This window comes from Meles meles, chromosome 6, assembly GCF_922984935.1.
Source record: "Meles meles chromosome 6, mMelMel3.1 paternal haplotype, whole genome shotgun sequence".
In the NCBI taxonomy this organism is placed as follows: domain Eukaryota; kingdom Metazoa; phylum Chordata; class Mammalia; order Carnivora; family Mustelidae; genus Meles; species Meles meles.
The window spans coordinates 3,246,353-3,268,684 of NC_060071.1; the positions used below are offsets into that span (position 1 = coordinate 3,246,353).

Consider the following 22,332-nt stretch of genomic DNA (forward strand, 5'->3'; position numbering starts at 1 on the left):
GCTAAGAGTCCTCTTTGCAGCACACCCAGCAGCCAGGAGGACGGTTTTTACAAATGCGATATATCCGGTATTTACAAATGCGATATATCTGGTATTTACAAATGCGATATATTCGATATTTACAAATGCGATATATCGCTGTGTCAGCTGTTCCCGCCGCCCCCCCCCCACGTTTTCAAGATAAGCCAGCGCGGGGACAAGTCTCCTAAGTTACTTCAAACATCCGTACCTGCTACACTTAAACAGAGTCAACTACCTGGTCGCACCTTCTCCAACGTCGGGGTCAACCAGACTCGCCCGACTAGTCCAGGGCTTGAAGATTGAAGGTAACGTCTCTAACTAGCATTAAGGCCTGGTTTATTGACCTAGTTTATTGGGGGGAAAAAAACATTAAAATCATTTTGAAAAAAAAAGTCTGGCCTGATGACTTTATGAGTTTTGAAAAAGAATCCTTCCTTCAAGTGGCAATAGAAATTATTCGTACAACATCAAACATTACAAAATCTATTTCTGGCTGAAGTGCATTTGCTCCCTCCACGGCGATCTCCCTGAAGGACACAGCCGAGGCAATTTAAGAAAAATATTTGCAATCAAGGCAATGATCTCGTCACGTGAGCTAATGTCCCTTAAGACTAAGAGGAAGCAGTCCCGGAAATTACAGAAATTATTATTTTTTTGTCCAAAGAAAAGGCGTGGGGCTTAACTGTCACTAACACCCGGAAATTACAGAAATTATTATTTTTTTGTCCAAAGAAAAGGCGTGGGGCTTAACTGTCACTAACACCCACGTGGGGCAATGAGCGGGGCAGCGTCACCGGTGCGGGACACGCAGCCCGAGGGCTGAGGCCGGCAGCACGCGCACAGGACGCCGGTTTCCCAGACGGACCCACTGGAGGAAGGGCCGCTGTGGCCGCGCCGGCTTCAACCAGCTAAAAGGCAGGTGGCTCCTGGAGCACGAGGTCTCTTCCAAGGGACGGAGGAGACTGCACGCGGGGAGGCGGGAAGCCACCCTGAACTAGGGCTGCGCGGAGAAGCCCATCGGCCGTGGGCTGCTCGGGGCGGAGGTCGCCACGGCGTCGTCTGTAACAGAGTCTCCCCGCACACCGCAATCGAACAAAAACACGCGCTGGAAACATGCTCTCCGACACCCTCTTTAAGATACTTCTAAGCATCGGCTTTATTGAACGAGCGCGCAGCGAGACGGCAGCACGGAGGGGGCGTCCCGGCACCCGCGCCGGCCGCGGCGTCACTTATTCTTGCTGAGGGTCCTCTGCTTCTCCGCGTGCTCCACGATCTTCTCCTCCACCGACAGGCCCTTCCGCTTGCGCACGGCGTTCAGGTACTTCCGGGCCTGGTTCTCGGAGTCGGCCTTCTCCCCGAAGTGCAAGTACTCCTCCTCGGTGGTCGGCACCCAGAAGGGGTCGCTGGGGACGACCTTGTGAGAGAAGGCGACAGAACGTGCTGGATCAGACAACACGCGTTCGTGGGAGCCGCCTTTCGTCTCCGCTGCAGGGCGGCAGCGAAGCAGAGAACCGCGCGCTGGACACGGGAAGAGACCGGAGGAATGGCGGGCGGTGGAACGAAGGACGCGGGACAGACAAGCTGGGAGCACACACCCCGGAGCTGCCACCTCCCACTGAGGAACGAGGGAAACTCCATTTGGAATAACGTCATAAAAAATCCCTTTCGCTAGGATCTGTCTGGGAACTAGTGTCTCTGCATCGAGTCTGCTTTTGTCCCCAGCAAAGACCGACACCTGTAAACCGGTCCTTGACGATTCTGAGCCTTCTGCTCCAAAACTCAGTGGCCTGTCTGGTAAGCCAGACCGCTTGGCTCACCAATTCTGCCCAGACAAGAGGCAGACAGAGGCACCTCCTTCCCTCTTCTCTCTGGGCCTGCGGCTGTTCGCCACCCCACAGCGAGGAAGACAAGTGCAGGGGCGGGGGCGCTGAGGACACTTGCTCTCTGAGGCTACGGCTGGGGGAGGGAGAGGACAGAGCTCGGGCAGGGGGGAAGCCGCCGGGTGGGGGGGGGGGGGCTCTGTCGCTCTGTGTCGACCAGCAGCCAGGCCGTGATGTCCATGAAGGTGGTGACCATGGACACGGACTTTCCTGAGGTCCACGTCCAAGGGCCTGACTTTCAGGACAGCACAGAAGAGTAGGGGGATGGTTTCCACTCCTGAAGATTTCCTTCAGGCAGAGAAAGCTCCATGAGACTGACCCTCATGGCCTCTCTGTGCCCCCTCAGCACAGAATCTGGCTGGTAAGCGTGAGAGGAGGAAACAGACTTCGGCAGTGGGGTTCTTCCCCCCTGTCCACTAGAAGCTTCCCCAGGAGGCACAGAGCCTGCCTGTCCCTCTGGGACACTGGCACGGGCCGGCCTGCCCTGCCCCTGTGGCAGGAGCCCTGCCGTCCAGTGGTCTCCCCCGGGAGCGCAGCACTGGGCGCTCAGGACTGCCCGCGGTCAACACTACCTTCTCCACGGCACGGCCAGCGTGGTCGGCAAGGAGGGCGACGGTCTGACAGTAATGTGCCTGGTTCTTTTCCTTACTGTTGCCTCTCATTTCTCAACTGGGGGACGAAGGGAGTGGTATCTATAAGTGGCCTCAAATCCTAACACTTTTCAATGTAAAATACAGAAATGAAAGAAAACTGTATTTTAAAATAGTTGCTCCATTTACAATAGCACCAAAACCCATCAGACACCTAGGAATAAGCCTAACCAAAGAGGTAAAGGGTCTGTACTCGAGAGACTACGGAGCACCCTGGAAAGAAATGGAGGAAGACACAAGGAGATGGAAAACGTCCCATGCTTATGGGCTGGAAGAATAAATACTGTGAAAATGTCTGTGCTGCTCAGAGCAACCTACCCATTCAATGCACTTGTTATCAAAACACCAGCGGCATTTTTCACAGAGCTGGAACAAATCATCTAAAATTATATGGAACCAGAAAAGACCCCGAATAGCCAGAGGAATGTTGGAAAAGCAAACCAAAGCTGGCGGCATCACAACTCCGGATTTCCAGCTCTATGACAAAGCTGTCCTCATCAAGACAGCATGGTACTGGCACAAAACCAGACACATAGGTCAGTGGAACAGAAGATAAATCCCAGAAATGGACCCTCAACTCTAGGGTCAACTAATCTTCGACAAAGCAGGAAAGAATGTCCAATGGAAAAAGACAGCCTCTTCAACAAATGGTCACATGCAGCCACGTGCAGAAGCATGAAACTGGACCATTTCCTTACACCACACACAGAAATAGACTCAAAATGGACGAAAGACCAATGTGAGACAGGAATCCATCCAAATCCTTGCGGAAAACACAGGCAGCAACCTCTTTGACCTCAGCAACTTCTTCCTAGACATATCGCCAAAGGCAAGGGAGGGCGTGTGGATCGGAGGCCCCCCCGTTCCTCCCCACCCACAGCCACAAAGGCCAGTCCTCAGGGGTAAGGGGAGGCAGCTGGGAAATGGAACAGTCCCACGAGCAGCCGTGCCCAAAGACCATCTACACTGCAGGCTACTGTTAGGCTGGTTACCGGCGCCCTGCCCTCCCCGGCGGGATGAGAAACCCATCACAGAACAGAGAGAAGCTGTATGTTCCCGGCAGGTCTGGGGGGCAGGGGTGAGTGAGTGTTAATCCTGCTAAAAAAGCGACAAATTTCATAAACAGCAAGAAATGAGCTACTAGTTGAGAGACATCGACTCGGACTGGCCAACTTCAGACCAGAGTCCTTGTTTCAAAAAAGTAAGACCAGGAGTTTCCAAGGATCTCATTTTGTGTGGGCCTCAGGCCTTCCCAGGTTTGCTCAGCTTGCGGGCCAAGACTCCAAGCCTTCTCCCCTCACCTCTGTCTGCTGGAGGCCTCCTGCGGAGACCTGCTCCAGCGCACCCCCCCCCGGTGGGCTGCGGTGCCCACACGGTGCTGTGCCCTACAGAACAGCATCCTCGAGCCATCAGTTTGGCAGAAAAGCTGCTGTTTCCTAACTGGCTCACCCAGAATTCATCTATCTGCGCACTGCAAGGATGTTTTTTTGCAACCCCACAGCCTGAAGGGAATGGCATTTTCTAGTTCACAGGGAGGCAGGCACCCAAGTTCTCGCTGCTGTCCTGGGCATCTAAAGGAAGAAGAAGAAAAAGAGCCCAGGAGGAAAGCCTGGGGAGCTCCACGGCGGTCCTGTGCCAGCCGCCACCAGGATCACGGCTGGCAGGTGGGAAACACTCGCCTGGCGCTCTTGTGATCGGAGCTGACGGTCCTCACCGCGGGTGAACCCTGGCCCGCCCCGCGGGGTGGGCTCAGGCTCCCGCAGCCAATCCCGGGCCCGCGCCGACACGCGTGTACCACGCACTGGCTGGGCTATTTTCCTTTCTGTGCCCGTTATTAGCTCCTTTTCTTCCTTTTTCATAGAAGGGGCAAAACATAGAAAGAGAAATTATGGGATTGCTGACTTCAAAGGTTTCCTCGTGGAAAATGCCTGTAATCTTATCTCCTCTATTTTTTGAAGCACTTTCTCTCAAAAGCTCTTGATTGTAAATTATATGGTGTGACAGAACACAAAGGAAAGAAAGTGCCTTGGAGGGAGAAGCCAGATCTCAACAACTGCGTTATTTCTAAACCCGGCTATGTGGGGAAACCAAGACAGCCAGAAACTATCAGATCAATGACATTTAATTACAACATCGTTTTCAAGACTTTCAAAGATGTGACGCTTTGGGGAAGAGGACCAGGACAGGTGGCAGGGGGATGACAGAGGACAGCACTGAAATCTTGACTACGTTCTTCTTTAAAGTTCTTAAGGGACTGATTGTTAATAACAAACTAATGAAGCCAGAAAGTATCAGTTGAAAAAAAAACCACTATTATTAAGTACGTAAGATTTCGGGCTCTCTTTTTTTTTCCTTATCAAGAGAGAAAGGAGACTGAAAAAAACCATCGTGGTTTTTACATCAACAAAATCTGCCCATTCGGTAAAGCCTGGACGCTGTTGCACTAGCTGTTCCTAAATACCGGCTCCTGGATGGGAGTGGGCCGCAAGGTGTTTCGGGGGGGCATCGGTAGGCTCGGCACGAGGGGCACAGCTCTGTGAAGAGCCAGACAGGAAACAGCTTGGGCGGCGGCCGCACAGTGCGTGGGGCAGCCGCTCAGCGGCGTGAAAGCCGCCACAGGAAGTGTGCACGGGAGCGGGGACGGCCGCAGGCTGGTGGCTTTATTTACCCAAACAGGTCACAGGCCGTACTTTGCTGACTCCTGGTCCAGTCAAAGATGACATTTCCCAACCTCCTTGCTCGGTGGCAGGACCAGATGTGGCCACAGACTGACTGCAGGCGATGGGACACGTGCAGAACCCCGTGTGTGTCCCCACGGGGAGGGCGCACCCCTGTTTCCCGGCTGCAATGCTGGAATGCAGGGGTACGGGCTGGGGGGGGGGGCAGAAGCCAAGTGCTGAGAAAGGCGGCAAACAGAGGATGGGCTCCTCCCTGCGAGCCCCCAACGCCCCCGGCGGCCGCCCCGGACGAGCCAGAGAGCCTCTGCCTTACCTCCGCCACTCCACCCCGAGACGCTTTGCACAGAGCAGCCTTTCCTGCCTATTTGCAATTACGAAAGAATAGAAATTTGACAGATCTGTAAAAATGCATTTTATCAACCCCTTGTCGGGGTTCAGCGTGACCTAAGATGACGACATATTTCTAACGACAACAGACCATGGGAATTCAAACATCCGAGTCCTCCGGTCGTGAGGCCGTTACACCTGCCGTGGAAACCTGCTTTGGCCCTTCAGAGCCGAGAACCTGGGGGATGGCTAACTGCGCTCTCTCTGTCCGACAAACACAGCACAACCTGCTCTCGTCATCAACGCGGATCAAGGCCATCGTCCCGAGACGACGACTGATCACCTCTAAGATACTCCAAGCGTGAGCCGCAGGCTCTAGAAGCAATGTTCAGCGATGGCAGCACCGATGACGAAAGGGTCGCTGCAGTGAAGGGGCACAAATCCCTCTTCGGTTGTGAGTATCGTTTGGCCACCTCGCCCCCTAATCACACATCTGCTCCCGAGAACACAGGCAGAGGACGGTCGCGATGTGTTTCATGAAGAGCATCACGAACGTCTTTACACCAGAGCTGGGCTTCCTCAGAAGCTGTGTGACCCGCCCGCTCCTGGAAGCAGAAGCTCAGAGCCCGGAGCCAGAGCCAGAGCCGGAGCTGGAGCCGGAAAGCTGGGAGCGTGGCTGAGGGGAATGACTACCGCTTACGTGCAGAAAGGAACCAGTGCGGTGAATGTCTCAGAGCCCCTGTTTTCTACATAACGAAACAGAGCAAGGACATCTATTCAGATATACACCAATAAAACCACCAACACTTCACTTAGTTTCTAGACAAAGATACAAAATGCAAGAAAAAGTTCACAGTAAATCTCTGTTGGGATGAAAATTGTGCCGACAAAAATAAGATAAGTAAATAAAAATAAACCTAAATGAGAACAAGAGTAATGGTGTTTGTCGAGATTTAAGGACGTGAGTCCTTCTAGGGAAGCAGACGCACGTGTGAGTCCTGGATTAGCAGCTTCACTGGCCTCCATTCGGGTGACATGAACTGCCCATGACAATCTGCCCCGTCAAGTCTGTTTCTCTCAAGTGTCCCCTTTCTCTACCTTGCTGACTAACCTGACTATAGAATTCATTTTATTTATTTATTTTTTTAAAAGACTTTACTTATTTATTTGATGGAGAGAGATCACAAGTAGGCAGAGAGGCAGGCAGAGAGAGTGGGGGAAGCTGACTCCCCGCTGAGCAGAGAGCCCGATGCGGGGCTCGATCCCAGGACCCCGGGATCATGACCCGAGCTGAAGGCAGAGGCTTAACCCACTGAGCCACCCAGGCACCCTAGAATTCATTTTAGAAAGGAGGTTCTCCCTCACTTACTGTACTCCCCTTTGTGACCTGCTTTAAAACGGGAGGCCTCCGGCTGACAGCAATGAGAGAACAGGGGCAGGGGTCCAGCTGGAGCGGCGCTGAAGGGAGAGCCCAGGCTGGGCCGCGGGGCCAAGACCAAGCCCAGGTGAGTGCACCAGCCCCGCCCACGGCGTCGGCCCCCAGGTCCCCCACTCCACACGCTTTATCTCAGCTTTATCTCAGCGGGGACAAACTCAGCAGGCTCCACGGTCAGCCCCACAGTGCAAAGTGATAACCGAAACCAGGAGTGCCCCACACCAGACCCAACCAAACCATGAACCTCCAGGGAAAAAGTGGACGCTGTGACGTTACTTCTATTCCCTGTAAAGTAACGACAGAAACTGCTTTCTCACCCGGGCCTTTCCCCTTATATGCAGTAGTTAACAAATTCTATTCCGGGGGCACCTGGGGGCTCAGTGGGTTAAGCGTCTGCCTTTAGCTTAGGTTGTGATCCCAGGGTTGTGGGATCGAGCCCCGCATCGCATCGGGCTCTCTGCTCGGCAGGGAGCCTGCTCCGCCCCCATGCCCGCGCTCTCTGTCTCTGTCATTCTACTCCAGACCTGCATCCCCCTGCACTCCCCCCTCGCTGCTCCTCCAGCCGCGCCAGCCTCTGGTCTCGGCTCTGCACGGTCTCCGTCCAGGGATGCTTCAAGAAGCCTGCTCTGACCTCCCCGCCCTCCCCGTTCCTACTCTCCCCTGGGGGCGAGAAAACAATGTCCTCCTGATCAAAGTTTGCGGTGTTGATTAGGGATAAGCTTTGCTCTTCACCTGCCTGTGCCGGTGCTGACAGTGAGGGGCTCTCATGAGCTACTTCATCCCTCCACACGCGAAAGCCGGAGAAAGCCTGAGCCCCCACAACAGGGGCTGCGGAGGGGACACACAACGACCGAAGGCTGTCCCCAGCAAGAAGCGGATCCGTCCCCTCTAAAACAAGTATTTCCCTGGAAGGAAAGTTCCTGAGAGCTTCACTTCTAAAATGTCTGTGATTTTCCTTTAAAAATCTACCTTCGAGGTCTGGTGAGGATGTGGAGAAGGGGGAACCCTCGTGCACTGCTGGTGGGAGTGCAAGCTGGTGCAGACGCTCTGGAGAACAGTGTGGAGGTTCCTCAAGACGTTAAAAATGGAGCTACCCTACGACCCAGCAAACCCACTACTGGGTATTTACCCTAAAGATACAGATGTAGTGAACAGAAGGGCCATCTGTACCCCAATGTTCATAGCAGCAATGGCCACAGTCGCAAACTGTGGAAAGAACCAAGATGCCCTTCAACAGACGAATGGATAAGGAAGATGTGGTCCATATACACGATGGAGTATTATGCCTCCATCAGAAAGGATGAACACCCAACTTTTGTAGCAACATGGACGGGACTGGAAGAGATTATGCTGAGTGATATAAGTCAAGCAGAGGGAGTCAATTATTGTATGGTTTCACTCATATGTGGACAGTAAGGACTCGAGTGGAGAACCACAGGGGAAGGGAGGGAAAACTGAATGGGAAGAAATCACAGAGGGAGACAAACCATGAGAGACTCTGGACTCCACAGAACAAACTGAGGGCTTCAGAGGGGAGGAGGGTAAGGGCGACGGGTAACCGGGGGATGGGCATTAAGGAGGGCATGAGCTGCGATGCGCACTGGGTGTTATATGCAGCTAATCGTTGAACACTATGTCAGAAACTAATGATGTCCTATATGCTGGCTAGCGGAACATAATAAAAAAATAAAAATAAAATATAAAACGTTGCATTCTACACGGAAAAAAAATCTATCTTTGAAGGGAAAAACAGGATTGAACGTTCCGTGTCTCAAATTTTGCATGCCATAAAAAGAAAGGACGAACGTGTGTGTGTGCGTGCGTGAGTATTACAGGCCGCCTGTGACCCAAGGATCATTCACCCTGGATGAGAAGCAGCCGCAGGCCTTCTGCGGCACCCCCGAGGGACCAGAGCCCCAAGAAGGTGAGCCGGCGCGGGAAGGTGTTTGCTCGGCCTGGTGTCGAGCACACGCCACACACGGAGACCAAGGAGCAGGGACGGGGTTTCGCGTTGTTACCTCCCAGTGGCTGAACACCAGCTGTGGGCTGGCCAGGCCACTCGTCCGCTTCCTGATCTCATCTGCAAAGCCGAAGCTCTCAGCGACGGGCAGCACGGCCTTGATGATGAACATGTCTGTTCCTTCTTTCATCTCTTCTTGAAGCACCCGGCCTTCTCTCTTCGACAAGACTGCATAGACCCGACCTGCAAAGCCAGACAACTCTTAAATTCACTGAGCCGTTACGTGTCTAGAGGCACACAGAGCCAGGATTACGCACGCCCCAGAACAAACCACTAGTGACTCGGTTAACCATTTCGGTTTACAAAAGCATGAACGCTTTTCAAGTATTTAAAAGTAAATCTACAAAAAATTCCAGACCTAAAGGTAACAAGGAGTGAGACCACCCCAAGCGGCCTGACCCAAAAGGCAAAGAAGCCAGAGCCTCTGAAAAGGACCCCTGGATACAGTGTCACCATGAGCGGTCTCTGGGCACAAAATCAGACAGATGAGTGTGACTGCGCTTTGTAAATATTAAGATATTTTCATCACTATGAGACGTTATGAATATGACGTTGATGGCGTAAGGCTATGTGGGCCCAGGAAGCAAGCAATGGGCACAGACAGTGACATTTCTCTATCAGAAATGAAAACCACACACAGAAATGCACGCTCAGTTTTTAAAAACTGCTAATATGTAAGGGGCATAAGTATTTTATTTCCCTGAAAATGGACGGTCTTCGGTATCTTTTAGGTCTGGTAACAACATCTCCTGCCACATCACGGGAAGGCCAGAAAGTCCTCTCGGCTGGTACTTATACTCCATCCTTCGGCCTAGGGCTGGCTGACCTTGGGAAGGGAGAGGTCTTCCCTGATGCTCCCGCAGGAGCACCTCGGGGCACAAGGCTCCTTCCAACCTGTACGCAGGACAGACTCTGCAAACAGACACTGAGCATCGCCCAGGGCCGCGAGGACTGGCCGGGGCCCACACACACTCTCATTAAAGCCTCCCAATTCACAGACCACTTAGAAAAAGTGGTTCTAATTGCACAGCAGATCTAGGAACACGTCCTTCAAGGTTTACGACGCTGTGGTTGAGCAGAGCAGACCTCTCCTCTGAGCACCAGCACGGGCTCCCCGGCTCTCCCTTCCTGGGTGCCGGGGGCATGACCCGGGGTGCCGGTGCCCACCCAGTGCTGCTTGCTTCCAAGGAGGACCTGGGGACCCGGAGCCAGCCTTCTGACTGCTGCTCCTCCGACTCCGACGTCCCCCTGCTGGTGGGGATCAGGAAGGACCGAGGCAAACAAGAGGCAGGAGGCCCAGCATGTCACGGGGCAGCCTTAGAATGAAAACCTACGAACTCCAACGGCCATCCTCGCCTCCAGGCTTAGCTGCAAACCACACAGACGGCACTCCCGGTAGTGCTGAAGGGCACAGCCTCCCCTCCGCTCCCACACGTTCCGCGCCCTTCTCCCGTCCCCTCGGCGCTCAGGTCCTCACTGCAACACCAGCGCTCTGCCACAGGCCCACTCAAGTGACCTGCCTCGCTGACCCGGCCCATGACTTTCAGATGGTCAGTGTCCTCTTCCCATCTGCTCGTGATTTCTGTGTGGCCGCGAGACAACTGACCAATGCCGCTGCCGGCTCTCCCGGCCTCAGCATCGCCCCCCTCGGACCCTGGCCCTCTGACCTTCAGCAGCAACTATTCAGTACTGATGTCCCCCCACAAGCACTCACCGAGGCTCTGTCTGCTTCTCTGAACTCTCCCTGCAGAGAGCTGAATCGTTGATCACTTGTGCGTCCCAACGACGGAGGCCACACCCGGGCTGCCAAGCCTGTCCGTACACCTGCCCCCGCCAACGCCCATCACCCTCCAGCCCCATGCTGACCACGGCTGCCTGGGCACCCCCATCACGCAGCCTGACCCCTCCAATGCAGCACCCCGAGATGAAACACCGGCCCTGCCCGCTGTCTGGACCGGAAGTCTTCATTACGGAAACAGAACGGAGGGTCGGAAGGAGTCACCAAGGGTAACCAAGACCCACCACTGAGGGATCCCGCGGGCCCGGCTCCAGCTCACCTGTCCCGCGCCGCCCAGGCCAGGTCAGGGCCACTCTCCCCGCTGGGCCACTCGCCAGCCCCAGATCTTCTCCCCTTGTTTGTCAGCTCTAGTTTCTATCGCATGGGACGAGTGTCATCCCTGTGGCACAGCAGCCTGGAAGCTCCTCGAGGACGGCTATCTGGCTTTCTCTCTTCTGCCCCGAACACCCCCCACCTTTCCGTAACAGGCCCTTCACTCCCCGTTCTACCCTGACCTTTCCCTACCTGGGCCACTGTGACCTGCTCTCCCCGCTCTTGGTATGCAGCGCCCAGAACTGAACACGACACTCTGGGCACGGTCTGGTAGCTCGGAGACAAGCACGGGGACGGTCTGTCTCCCACAGCCCGTATGCACCCACCTGCAATTCCTAGGAGGGGAGAAAACCCTAGAAGAGCAGCCGGCAGGTGTGAACGAGTCACCCTGACCCAGCGAGCCCCATCCAGGAGGAGCTTTAGGTGGCCTGCGGAGCACGAAGCAGCGGGCTGGACCGGCGGGGATGAGCCCCGGCTCCTCCCCTTCCTTCGGGGTCAGGCCGGCGGGCGCGGGTCGGTAACTGCGGTGGAGGCTGAGTGCAGTCGATTGTGTCATCTGGAGCCACACAATCTGAACTCCACTAAGTCCTAAAACTGGGGCACGGTGACGGAGCACCGAAAAGAGGAAAACGGCTACAAACAGAACCTTCCAAATGCACGTGGCTTTCGAGACAGATGCGTCCACACCGGGACCCTCTCAAGCTGTCGCTGCAGTCTTGGAGACGCTACGGCAGCCGCACCCGTGAGCACGTGGCCTCTGCGAGTCCTCCAACCCCCTCAACCCACGTGTGCTCCTGTCCGTGCACCTGTCCGTGCGCCCAAAGATCGCGTGTGGCCCACTGTGCTGCGGCTGAGGCCCCAAGAGCAAGCACCCATCTGGGGAAAAAATGGCAACCAAGAGGCGCACCGATGGGAACGGCTTGGTGAGGGCTGGCCTTTGAAAGACCGCGCCACGACCGTCCCAGCCCGAACTCAAGGCCTGAATGTGATCAAGTGACCCCCGCAGCCACCCAGGACAGGACCGTCAGCACAGACGCTGTGCGCCCGGCCACACATGGGGGCGCATACTGAGGCGGCTCGCATCCGAGGTCCCTGCACAGCGACTGCCACTCCACTGCGCGCCCAGTCCCACGCACGGCGGCGGCGGGGAGCTGCTCAGGACTCACAGCCCGCTCAGAGTCACCTGCCCCACCGGGTCTGCTGTGGGATCCTACGATCAAAACCATCTCTTCGCCATCTCGCGTCACCGAACCTGCTCTGCTCCGGGGCGGCATTACACATTCTCGAGTGTGTGTTTCCTTCGTCTGTAACAGGGAGCGAGACCCCAGCCATTCGAGCTGGAAGGTTGGCAATTAAAGGTATGATTTCTACCCCCCCCCCCCCCCCCCCCAGAATTTAGGAAAAGAAGCAGCTGTTCACAGCACTGTTTTCTCTTACAGTACACAAACAGGAAACAATGCAGATTTCCAATTTGGGGATGATGGGAAGTAAATTACAGCACAACGGCTGGACGGGACGTGCTGCAGAGGTTAAAATGAACTCTGCGAACACTAAGTAGCCAAATGGAGGCAGCGTATCAAAGAAATAAATGTAAAAAGCAAAACATCACACTCCTTCTACCGTTACAGCTACGCAAAAGGTACTGTTAATGGGCAAAGATTGCAAAAGCAAGTGGAAAACGACACACTGATTTCCAAGAAGGAAGATTTTGCTTTCATCTTGTGGTTTCTGTTACTGCTGGTAACCCTTGCGGTGTACCTTCAATGAACACACACGTAGAGAAATCGGTGGGCACTGGCGATTCTTATAAATCAGGTCACACCAACCCCTCTCCCTCGTGTCGCAGAGCGAGCGGACTGCTAAATCAGGCAGCTGTGGTCGACAGGATGCAGATGGTCCTCCACTGAACGGGGGCCACAGCGTGCTGTGGACACGGCAGGGAGGGGGGCTCCTCTACAGAGGAACTCGGCCCCGAGTGTGCAGGAAGTGTGTCAGCAAGGTGCCCCCCCTCCCTTCTACCCCCCCCCCCCGGCACTATGGGTCAGCTCCCTGACTGCAGTGCCGTGCCCTTCCGATGACTGCCGGCCGTCCACGGTGCAGAAGGCAGGATGATCAGATCCGAGGTGGACGGAGGCTAATCAATACCGGACAGAACCAGGGTGACGAGGCGTGGACCCACATTCAACAAGACGAGTTCCTGTGAGTCAGCGCAAGGCTGCACAGTGGCCTTCAACCAACCAACCGTCCAGGGCTGGAGGTCATGCTGAGCAGAAGCTCCTAGAAAACCAAGTAGGAACATGTCCTCTCTACGCTCCTCGCAGTCCTCAGTGCTGAGCTACAGACAGAGCCAATTTCACACTTAGCTGCTCAGCTCCAGATTATTCCGGCTAGCACAGCCCGTTTCAAAGAACCATCGCTTTCAAAAAGTCTACCCTGTTCCGAATTTTGCTAATCCCAATTTCTCATAAAATTTCACTGGAAGACCACATTTATTCACCTGATTCAGCTCTGCTGTGCTTTCTGTTTTACATAATTAGGCCTTGTCACCTGACTCGCCTCTCAAAGCAGGAATTATGCTCAACACAGCGCAGGCATCTCTACACGTCCATACGTTTTTGTTGAAATGAATTACAAGATGCTGATGAAATTGAAAAAGAACCTGCATTTGGAAGAGAAGAGGTTTTTAAAAGTAAAGGGTGCCCCTTCTTGAGGCTGTATCGGACGCGTACGGCACGTGTGTTCTCCCAATGCGAGCATTTATCCCTGTGGGTAAAAACACAGGGAGGACCGCTGTAGCCCACGCGGTGATGGAAACTCTAGAACTAGCAGGAAAAGTTACTTTTCATATATGTAGTTGCTGCCAAAGATGAAAACCATGAGGAGCCAGGAATGAAAGAAGCTGTCCAGTTAGAAGAGGGAATGCAGAGACAGCTGGCTCCTTAGGGGACAACCACAAACACAAACAAATTCCAGTGTCCGCGGCTGAAAGTTACAGGCAAAAGCGCCTGCGTGATGCTCGGCTGAGCGCCCAGCTCTTGGTTGCTGCTCAGGTCGTGATCTCAGGGTCGTGAGATCGAGTCCTGCGTCAGGTTCCGCACTCAAGGCAGAGTCTGCCCGAGACTCCCCCGCCCTTTGCCCTTCCTGCTCATGCTCTCTCTCAAATAAGTAAATGAATAGAATTTTTAAAAAAATTTTTAAAAAGTTAAAGGTAACTTTCATGGGTAGAAAATGAGAACAGAACCAAACTTTCAAGAAAGTAGAGTTCATAGGTAAAGAAAGCCATCTTCTTGGCATCATTCCCCCAGGTAAAGCGATTTTGAGATGACTATTTTTCCGCAGAATGTCCCAACTTGACTGTGAGCAATTCTATCCATTTACAAAAGGATTTCTTGTTTTAAGTCTGTGTAGAAAGAATTAAGTTTTTAAAACAGACTAAGGACAGTCATTTGGCTAAATAAAAAAGACCTAAACTTGTCTTTTTACTTGTGCCAATTCCTGGAGAATTCAGAGCATCCGCCAGCAAAACCTGGAAGATCCCTGAGTATCTAGGCAGGAAGCGAAGGCCTTGGGAACATAGAGGCTGCCTCGTTTCTTGCTCCAGATGAAGGTGGTGATTTAGAAAGAAGAAGGAAAGCAGAGAAAGCGAGCAGCTGGCCCTGTGGACCTTGGGTGCTAGAACGTGGCCATCACTACAGAAGAAGCTCTCAAAGCAACAAGAAAACGACGGAAGAGAAGACCCTCGTCTCTAAGCAGCTTCACACGGATGAGGGCTTGACACCAGCTCAGGAGGGAACGATTCCAGACCACGTCGAAGGCGGAGGGTATGGTACAGGATCCAGAAATGTATCAAGAAGGCCGGCCAGTGGCCACAGTATGGAGGCCACGCATGAACCAACCCCCACACGGGTGCACGTCTCGGGATCAGAGGCCCCGCACTGCGGACTGTGTGCCGGGAGCAGGCCAGGCAAGGACCGACTTTGCTCCTAAGAGAGCAGAGGGAAATCCCCGACTGAGATACGTTTCTCTTCCTGTGACACGCCAGAACAGAGAGGACGGCCAGGTGCACAGCCAGGTTGGTGAGAAAGGGACAGGATCACAGGGGGGTTTCGAGGGACTGTCCTAGGGCTGCCCAGCCACGTGCAGGGGTGCTGATTTCCTACAGGAAGCGGGAAAGCGGGCGCCGAACACTGACTCAGCAGGGATGACTCAGTGGTCTGCCTGGAGTCTGGGTCTGACAAAGGCAGACAGCTGGTCCCGGCTTCCTGCGGTAGGAGGGACATCTGCCTTCCCCAAAAGCCAAGGACGAGCGCCCCTCCCAACAGAAAACGCCCAGGAGCCAGCAGTTGGGGCAGGAGACCCGTGTTTCCGTCACTCCCCCAGCAGCGCAGGAGAGGCAAGGACAGGCACAGGTGTACGGGGACCCGTGATTTTCAGAAGGATCATTTCAGCCACATAAAGGAGGAGAAACAGAACAAGTTTTAGGACAACACACTCGAAGATGCAATTCCATTCAGGAATAACAAGAGTCTGAAATATCAACCACAAATGGTCCCAGGGAGAGAAAAAGGAGCAGAGATCCTCCCTGTCCCCAAAATAGAAGAGGAGCTCCAACACGAATCCGTTGGGCCAAGGAAGGTAGCTGCTGCGTCCTCACGCTGTTCCAGGACACGCGCAGCGGAAAAGGCGTCGGGAGAGCGTGCAGGGTGTTACGCTGACCCTACCCGAATTAAAGGGCCAACTAGTGACAACTAATGACAACTAATGACACCAGAAAGGATCTTCTCTGTTCCTGTCGAAGTAAGGATAAGACATGCCCACACTGTGGACAAACGGGGGCAGAATCAGTAGAGAGGAGCCGGGAGGCCGGGCTTCCTAGCACGTGTGTCCTGCACTGTCCTCAGTGAGGAGATCAGGGAACAGACCGTGGCCCGGGAGCGGACACAGGAGAGAGGACACCCATGTTCAAGACAGCCGAGAAACGGATGAGCAGGTCCCCGACCTCCTACACGGGTTCTGTCTCTGGGGCTGGAGCCTGTACCTCACGGTCCTCGTGAAACTTGTCCTTCTGAGAAATCATGGGTAATCTCTGCAAACAAGTGAACTTCTGGGGCGAAAAATAACCCCAGGTTCTAGAAATTGCAGACTCGGAAGCCATATGGTAATTTCCTGCAGTTTTAAGAAAATATTAAAGATTTGTACATGTTTATACAAGCATGATTTAGGTCTTTGGTGATGCGTGGCGTTTCTGACACAACATCTTATCAGCCTACGCTTACTTCTCCTGCGCGATGCGTAACGCTGATCATCGGGGGGACGCGCACACATGAAGGAGCCTCCCTGCATGGAAACAGTCCGCTCGCTGTGTACAGAGTTTCAGGTCTCACCAGGAAAGGAAAGACACACGAAAGAAATGAAAAAAAAAAAAAAAAAGAATCCGTGTGTTAAGATTGTGGTGATGGGACTTTCTCTTGGTATTACAAAAAAAAAACAAAAACAAAAAAACCCACAGAGAAGCCTTCCTGTCCTATTGTGTATCTACATAAAACCCGAGGGAAACGAGGAATCGCACAGACCCAGTTTACTCGTACGTCATAGAGGCGTTTGTGGGATGACACACAAATTTCTGTAGTCTAGCCAATCACCAAAATTTGGATTCTGCCTCCCGGGGGGCAAGTGGAAGATGTAACTTATGCAAAAAAGAAATGATGCTGATCCTGACGCGCTGTGAGTCAGAGACGGGATGCAATCACCAAACGCCGCGAGGACAGCGCGGCCACTCCCGGGAGGTGAGAGCGCGTGTGGGCTCTGCGCTGGTCCGGCCAGCTGCGGGGCTCCGTCCACAACGGCTGCTTGAAGCGGGACGCTGAGGAAGTAAGGTATGGCCCAAGGGACAGCGACACAGCAGCGAAAGGGCACAAAAGACCCCACCGTGAAAGCAGAGCCAAAGGCCCAGAGAGTTCCCTGCGGGACACGCACTAGAGAACAGATGTGCTCCCCGGGCATAGGACGGGCCACCGCTCGTAGGAGGGACGGATGGGGCCCACATGGCTGGAAATGGGCAGGAGACAAGACTCTCGCCCAAGAGAGGCACAGTGACGCCTCGTCACGAACAGCCTGTGAGCTGCCCATCAACGGAGGTGTTTGGTGGGAAGGTGGCACCTGTCAGGGTCTCCTTCATGGTTCCCTGACTCTAACTCCATCTCCGCCTTCATGAGTCGGGAAAGTTCTCGCTGACAGTGCACAACAGCTGGGAATGGTCTTGACTGGCTTCCTCAAACTCATCTATGGGTCCCGCGAGCTGTGAACGAAACACTGCATCCAAATAAGGCTGAGACCCCCTGCACAGGACCTGAGTCCCCGCCCCCCCAACAGGTGTACCTCAAGTACACACGGGCTCCAAGAGGTCCCGCATCAGCAAACCCGTGGGGCTGGTCCACCCAGCTGTTCCCGACACGCGGCTGCGGCCACTCCGTCCCTATCCTCAGGGCCCTGCCGCAGAGGCGGGCCTGAATTTCTTTGGGGAAAAACACCCCAACAATTTAGGTATCTGCTTTTAGGAATGAATCAGCAGAAGAACCTTACTAAAATCAATGTAGAACAACCACATGTCGACTCAAAGGACCTCCGCACTAGAGGAAACCGGGTCACCGGGGTCCACTCTCTCAACCACCACTCAGCCGCCCTTCTGCACTCCTGGGCCCGCGGGAGAGCCGCCCGCGCCGGGCTCGGCTCCCAGCCCCGGCTCGGGCTCTCATGTCGATCCTCCCTGCTCAATGAGTGAGACCGTCCTTCTCACGGGTGAGGGAAAGACGTCTCAGCCAGAAGGACTAACTGTCAGCAGCTACTAAATGCCAGGGCTACGAGTCTTGAGGGATCCCAGAGGATCCTCATGCGGAGAGAGGAAGGTCAGAGAAGGATCTGACGTAACGGTCAGGGATGAATGAAGTCCCCATAACGGTCGTCTAGAAGCCCTGCTGTGTCAGGTGGGTCAGAATGTCCCCGCCCTCCCTGACGGCTTCCAGAAGGGCTCTGGGTACCTAGAGGGACTGAGAGAGAGAACGCCGCAAAGGTTTGGGGGGTAACACGAACAGGCAGTCTACACCTCGTCCGCCACCCCTCTCATCACACAAAACAGTCTGTTTGCTGCAAGGGGAAGACCTGTGGTGACGAGTTTCCTCCCCCCACGACCCGCCATGATTCAATATTTAAGGCACCGGCTTTCCAAGATCTTAGTTCTTAGGAACCAGACGCTGATGCGGCTTCTGTAAAACACGCAGTAAGCGCGTTTGAGTTTTCTGACCTCGGGGACCTCGCCATCACCCCTGGCACTTCTCGCTGTCCTCGCCCTTCTTACCGAGAACGTCGCCGGTGGCCATGATGTCACACGTGTACATCGCTGCCATCAGACGCTGGGGCTTCACCTGCAGGGCGTAGCGACACGCCTCCTTCATGGTGGCGATAAGCTGTCCTGAGAAGGGTCCGTAGCAGTCAGCGGGCGAGGGCTCTCCTTTCTGGGAGGTCTTCTCCGAGGGCTCAGAGCCGCCATCTTGGAGCCCTGGGTATTCGTCACCCCCGCCACAGGCCTCCCCTTCCTCCTGGGCATCTTGCGCCACATCCCTTTGCTCTTGACTGTGTCTACCCCCTGACCCTTGTTCCTCCAGCTTACTCAGGTCCCATCTTTCCAGAACGAAGCAGACGCCCATGAGAGGCTCCTCACACATGGGGCCAGAGAGGGTTGCTAGCTGGAAACCACTCACGATGCTGTTGCCCAAATCTCGGTATCTACTGGCCTCCTTTGAAGCTTTGATGGCTGGGCCTGTCCATACTGAGTTCTGAAAGTCTTCGCTTTTATTAACTAATATGTTGGGCCCGCATTTTCTTGGGCCAAATGACCAGATTTGGTCAACAGTGTTCCTCCATTTCCGCCCTGTCAGGTATTGCTCTAGTTTCCCTTTGAATTCGCGAATCTTCTCTTGGGTCTTCTGGTGGATCTTCTGAGTATGTCTGCCCTCGTTCACAGAAGACGTCAGCTGCTCCAGAGAACGGATCAGATCACTATTTTCTTCCAGGATCTGTGTGACTTCTTCCGGAAGGGGCATGGCTCGAACACTGAGTGTGGCAAGCTTATTTGGGGTTGTTATGGTGATGAGCCCATCCGCGTCAACCTGGATTCCTTCAGGGATCTTGCTCTGATCTTCTTTAGTTTGGTGGATAACTGCGACTTTTTGCTGTTTGCCTATTTCTTCATTGACCATGTCGACTTTGGGTGGTTTTGTGATTGTTTCTCTGAATGGAATAATGGGTTCAGATACACTGATTTGAATCTTTGCAAACCTACAGACAAATTCAAAAGAAACAACAAGGTTATAACAAATGGCATCGAAACTCCTATGCAGAACTACCACACAACAGAGATTCTGCAAAAACACAGCAACATAAAAGTGATTTTACTAGGAAAGATTGGTACTGTACGTTACATCAGAATTCAAAGACCACTTTCATTTCAGATTAAAAGGACTACCTCTAACAGGAACACCCCTTCAGGGAGCTCTCTGTAACGATACAAATTCCACCGCTTTGTTCACTCTCAGAATAAATAAGCCATCTACTCAGATAAAAATGTTTTGAGTGGAAAATAAATATTTTAATAAGGTCTGACACATGAATTCTTTAAAATACTATTTGCCAATTTCAGAACCTGAAGAAGAAAAGCTCCACAATTATCGCTCTAAACAGAGGGAGAATCACAGAACTTCCGGACCCCTCGTCAAGGGCTGACGATGGACTTGGCTTCAATGATGAGGCGCCCGGTGAGGCCAGCATGACGCAGGAGTGCGTCTGAGCCACACTTTCCGAAAGAGCTTCTCCCAGTGATGGAGACGCTCTGTACACACTGTCATCACCGGGTCCCCGACATGTGGCTGGTGTAACCGGGGAAACTTTAATTATTTAATTAAATTTAAATAGGCACATGGCGCGACTGAGCATGTGATATGTGGCTGGTGTGGCTGAGGAACCGAAGTTTTAATTTTACTTTAACGTGAAATAGCCACACAGGCGCGTGGCTCCTGTACTGTATACGGGTCTCGAACCGTGGTCCAGTACCACGTTCAGAAATCCCCTTTTCCACGTGCTATCAGGTTTAGTTTCGCGCTGCATTTCTCCCAAATGAATTATGAGTTCACAGAGGGCGGATTCGGGGAACTGGTGTGGACGGATTGTGAGCACAAGGAAACCACGCACGCTCTCTTGTTGTCTGTCCAGTTCCCTCCCAGGTAATACCAAGGTTCTGGCTGCTCCCCGTCTGCCACTGCCGTGACGGATATACGTCTGAAGACACATACAGGTGTGCGTGTGTTCACAGGCACACTGTATGGGACACTTTGGAACCGGAGAACAATGCTTTGCTCTGAGAAATGTTACTCAGTAAGGGAACCCAATACTAAGTTTTCGAAATGCTTAGATTTGATTCTAGGTTTCTGGTTTCTGTAGAACATTCTGTGGGCCTGCGCAGGTATCTAGTTTATCCGATTTTATCCTTTTTGATTAAATCTGAAAACTCAGTAAGCGGATCGTTTGATGGTTTCCTAAACAATAGCATGCTACTCAAATTGGTAAAATTGAACCTGACTTTAGGATATGGAACCTAAACACACCATAATGTGTGGAAGAAAAGAACATGAAAAAACAGTATTTCCAAGAAAGGTTTTGGTTTTGCCAGTGAGTGTGTTCACTTCCAAGGTCAGCGTAGTTCAGTTCTGTTACGGTTCCTTGCTATTACTGTTACAGAAGACACGGAGGGGTCTTTTCTTACACTGTATTCATTTAAAATACACTTTGTGAGGGGCATCTGGATGGCTCAGTCGGTTAAGCAGCCGACTCCTGATTTCAGCTCAGGTCAGGATCTTAGGGTCGTGAGAGCGAGCCCTGTGTCGGGCTTTGCATTAACAGTACACCCTGCTTGGGATTCTCTCTCTCTTCTTGTCCCTCTCTCTAAAAAAAGTTTAAAAATAAAAAAAAAGTATACATGCTTGGTGAAACAGGTGACAGGATTAGGAGTCCACACATGACGAGCACTGGTAACGTGTGGAAATGCTGAACTGCTGTACCACACACTGGAAACTGGCAGAACACTGAGAATTAACTGTGCTGGAATTTTTAAAAAATCTTAATTTAAAAAAATCACTATTTTATTCAAGGTGTTGTGACTAATCACAAAAGTGATGGCTAAAGTCATCATCAACATGCATTTGGTGCCACTACGCACACTGGGACATGCCCTCCACATTTTTAGGTATTAGACAACAGTAAAATACACACTACTACTTGAACGTGACAAAGACAGCACAGGCAAACCCGCAGTTCAATCTTACTGAAGAATTCAGATGTAAAATCTACAATTACAAAAAGAAAAAAAATATGTATCTTTTCTTTGTACTGGTCACTTATCATGTATGAGGCACCGTGTCAGTGTTTCACAGGTTATGTCTTTAGTATTGGCCTCATTTTCTAGAGGAGAAAACCCGGTAAGAAAGATTGAGGCATGCCCCCAAGTCACAGATTTAGTGGAGAAGCCAGGACTCAAATTTAGATCTGACCTGAGAATCTGTTCTTTTTCCGGTTATGCTATCCTGAAAACTCAAACAGCACATCAAAGGAACACCTCACTGTGACATCAAACAGCTTTTATCATGGGGTATAAAAATTTATTTGTATTAAGAGATCTGTTAAAATACTATAGCACATTAAAAATGTCAAATAAAGTAATCAATCTACGTAACCATCTGTAAAACCGCTTAGCGTTCAATAAAATTTAATACCCTTTCCTGATTTTTAAAAAGGGAAAGCATTTAGAAATCTCAGCAATAGCAAACATTTCTGAATTATCGTTCTGTTGAGAAAACACGCTCGTGTTCTCAGAACACTCAAGAAAACCTGCTGCAGAGCTGTGAGCTTCTAATGGCTCCATCTAGGACACCAGCCCCCTTTCCTTGTGTCTTAAGGAGAAAAGGGCTGTGCACCTCCCCAACCCTTCAACTTCCTGAGGCTCCCGAGTCCCCTGCGACAATCACTTAGGAGATGAAGGAAAGCCACTCCGCGCCATGGCAGGGGAGTGTGCCCATGACCGTCACACCTGCAGGGCGCCTCGGGACCAGCGGCTCTGAAACTCCCGGGAACGCAGAGCCCGCAGTGACTTCCGAGAGCGTGCAG

General features: G+C 52.7%; 1 protein-coding gene across 1 annotated transcript in view; it reads right to left on the reverse strand.

The window, feature by feature from the left end:
• Positions 1–763: 763 nt before the first annotated feature.
• EFL1 (elongation factor like GTPase 1) overlaps positions 764–22,332 on the reverse strand; it is a 115,924-nt gene continuing 94,355 nt past the window's right edge. Inside the window, exons 18-20 of the mRNA XM_046008407.1 lie at positions 18,476–19,455; positions 9,010–9,194; positions 764–1,435 (exon numbers count right to left, since the gene is read on the reverse strand). Of these exons, the coding sequence (XP_045864363.1) occupies positions 1,247–1,435; positions 9,010–9,194; positions 18,476–19,455 (1,354 nt within the window). The 3' untranslated portion in view covers positions 764–1,246. The remainder of the gene's footprint in view (positions 1,436–9,009; positions 9,195–18,475; positions 19,456–22,332) is intronic.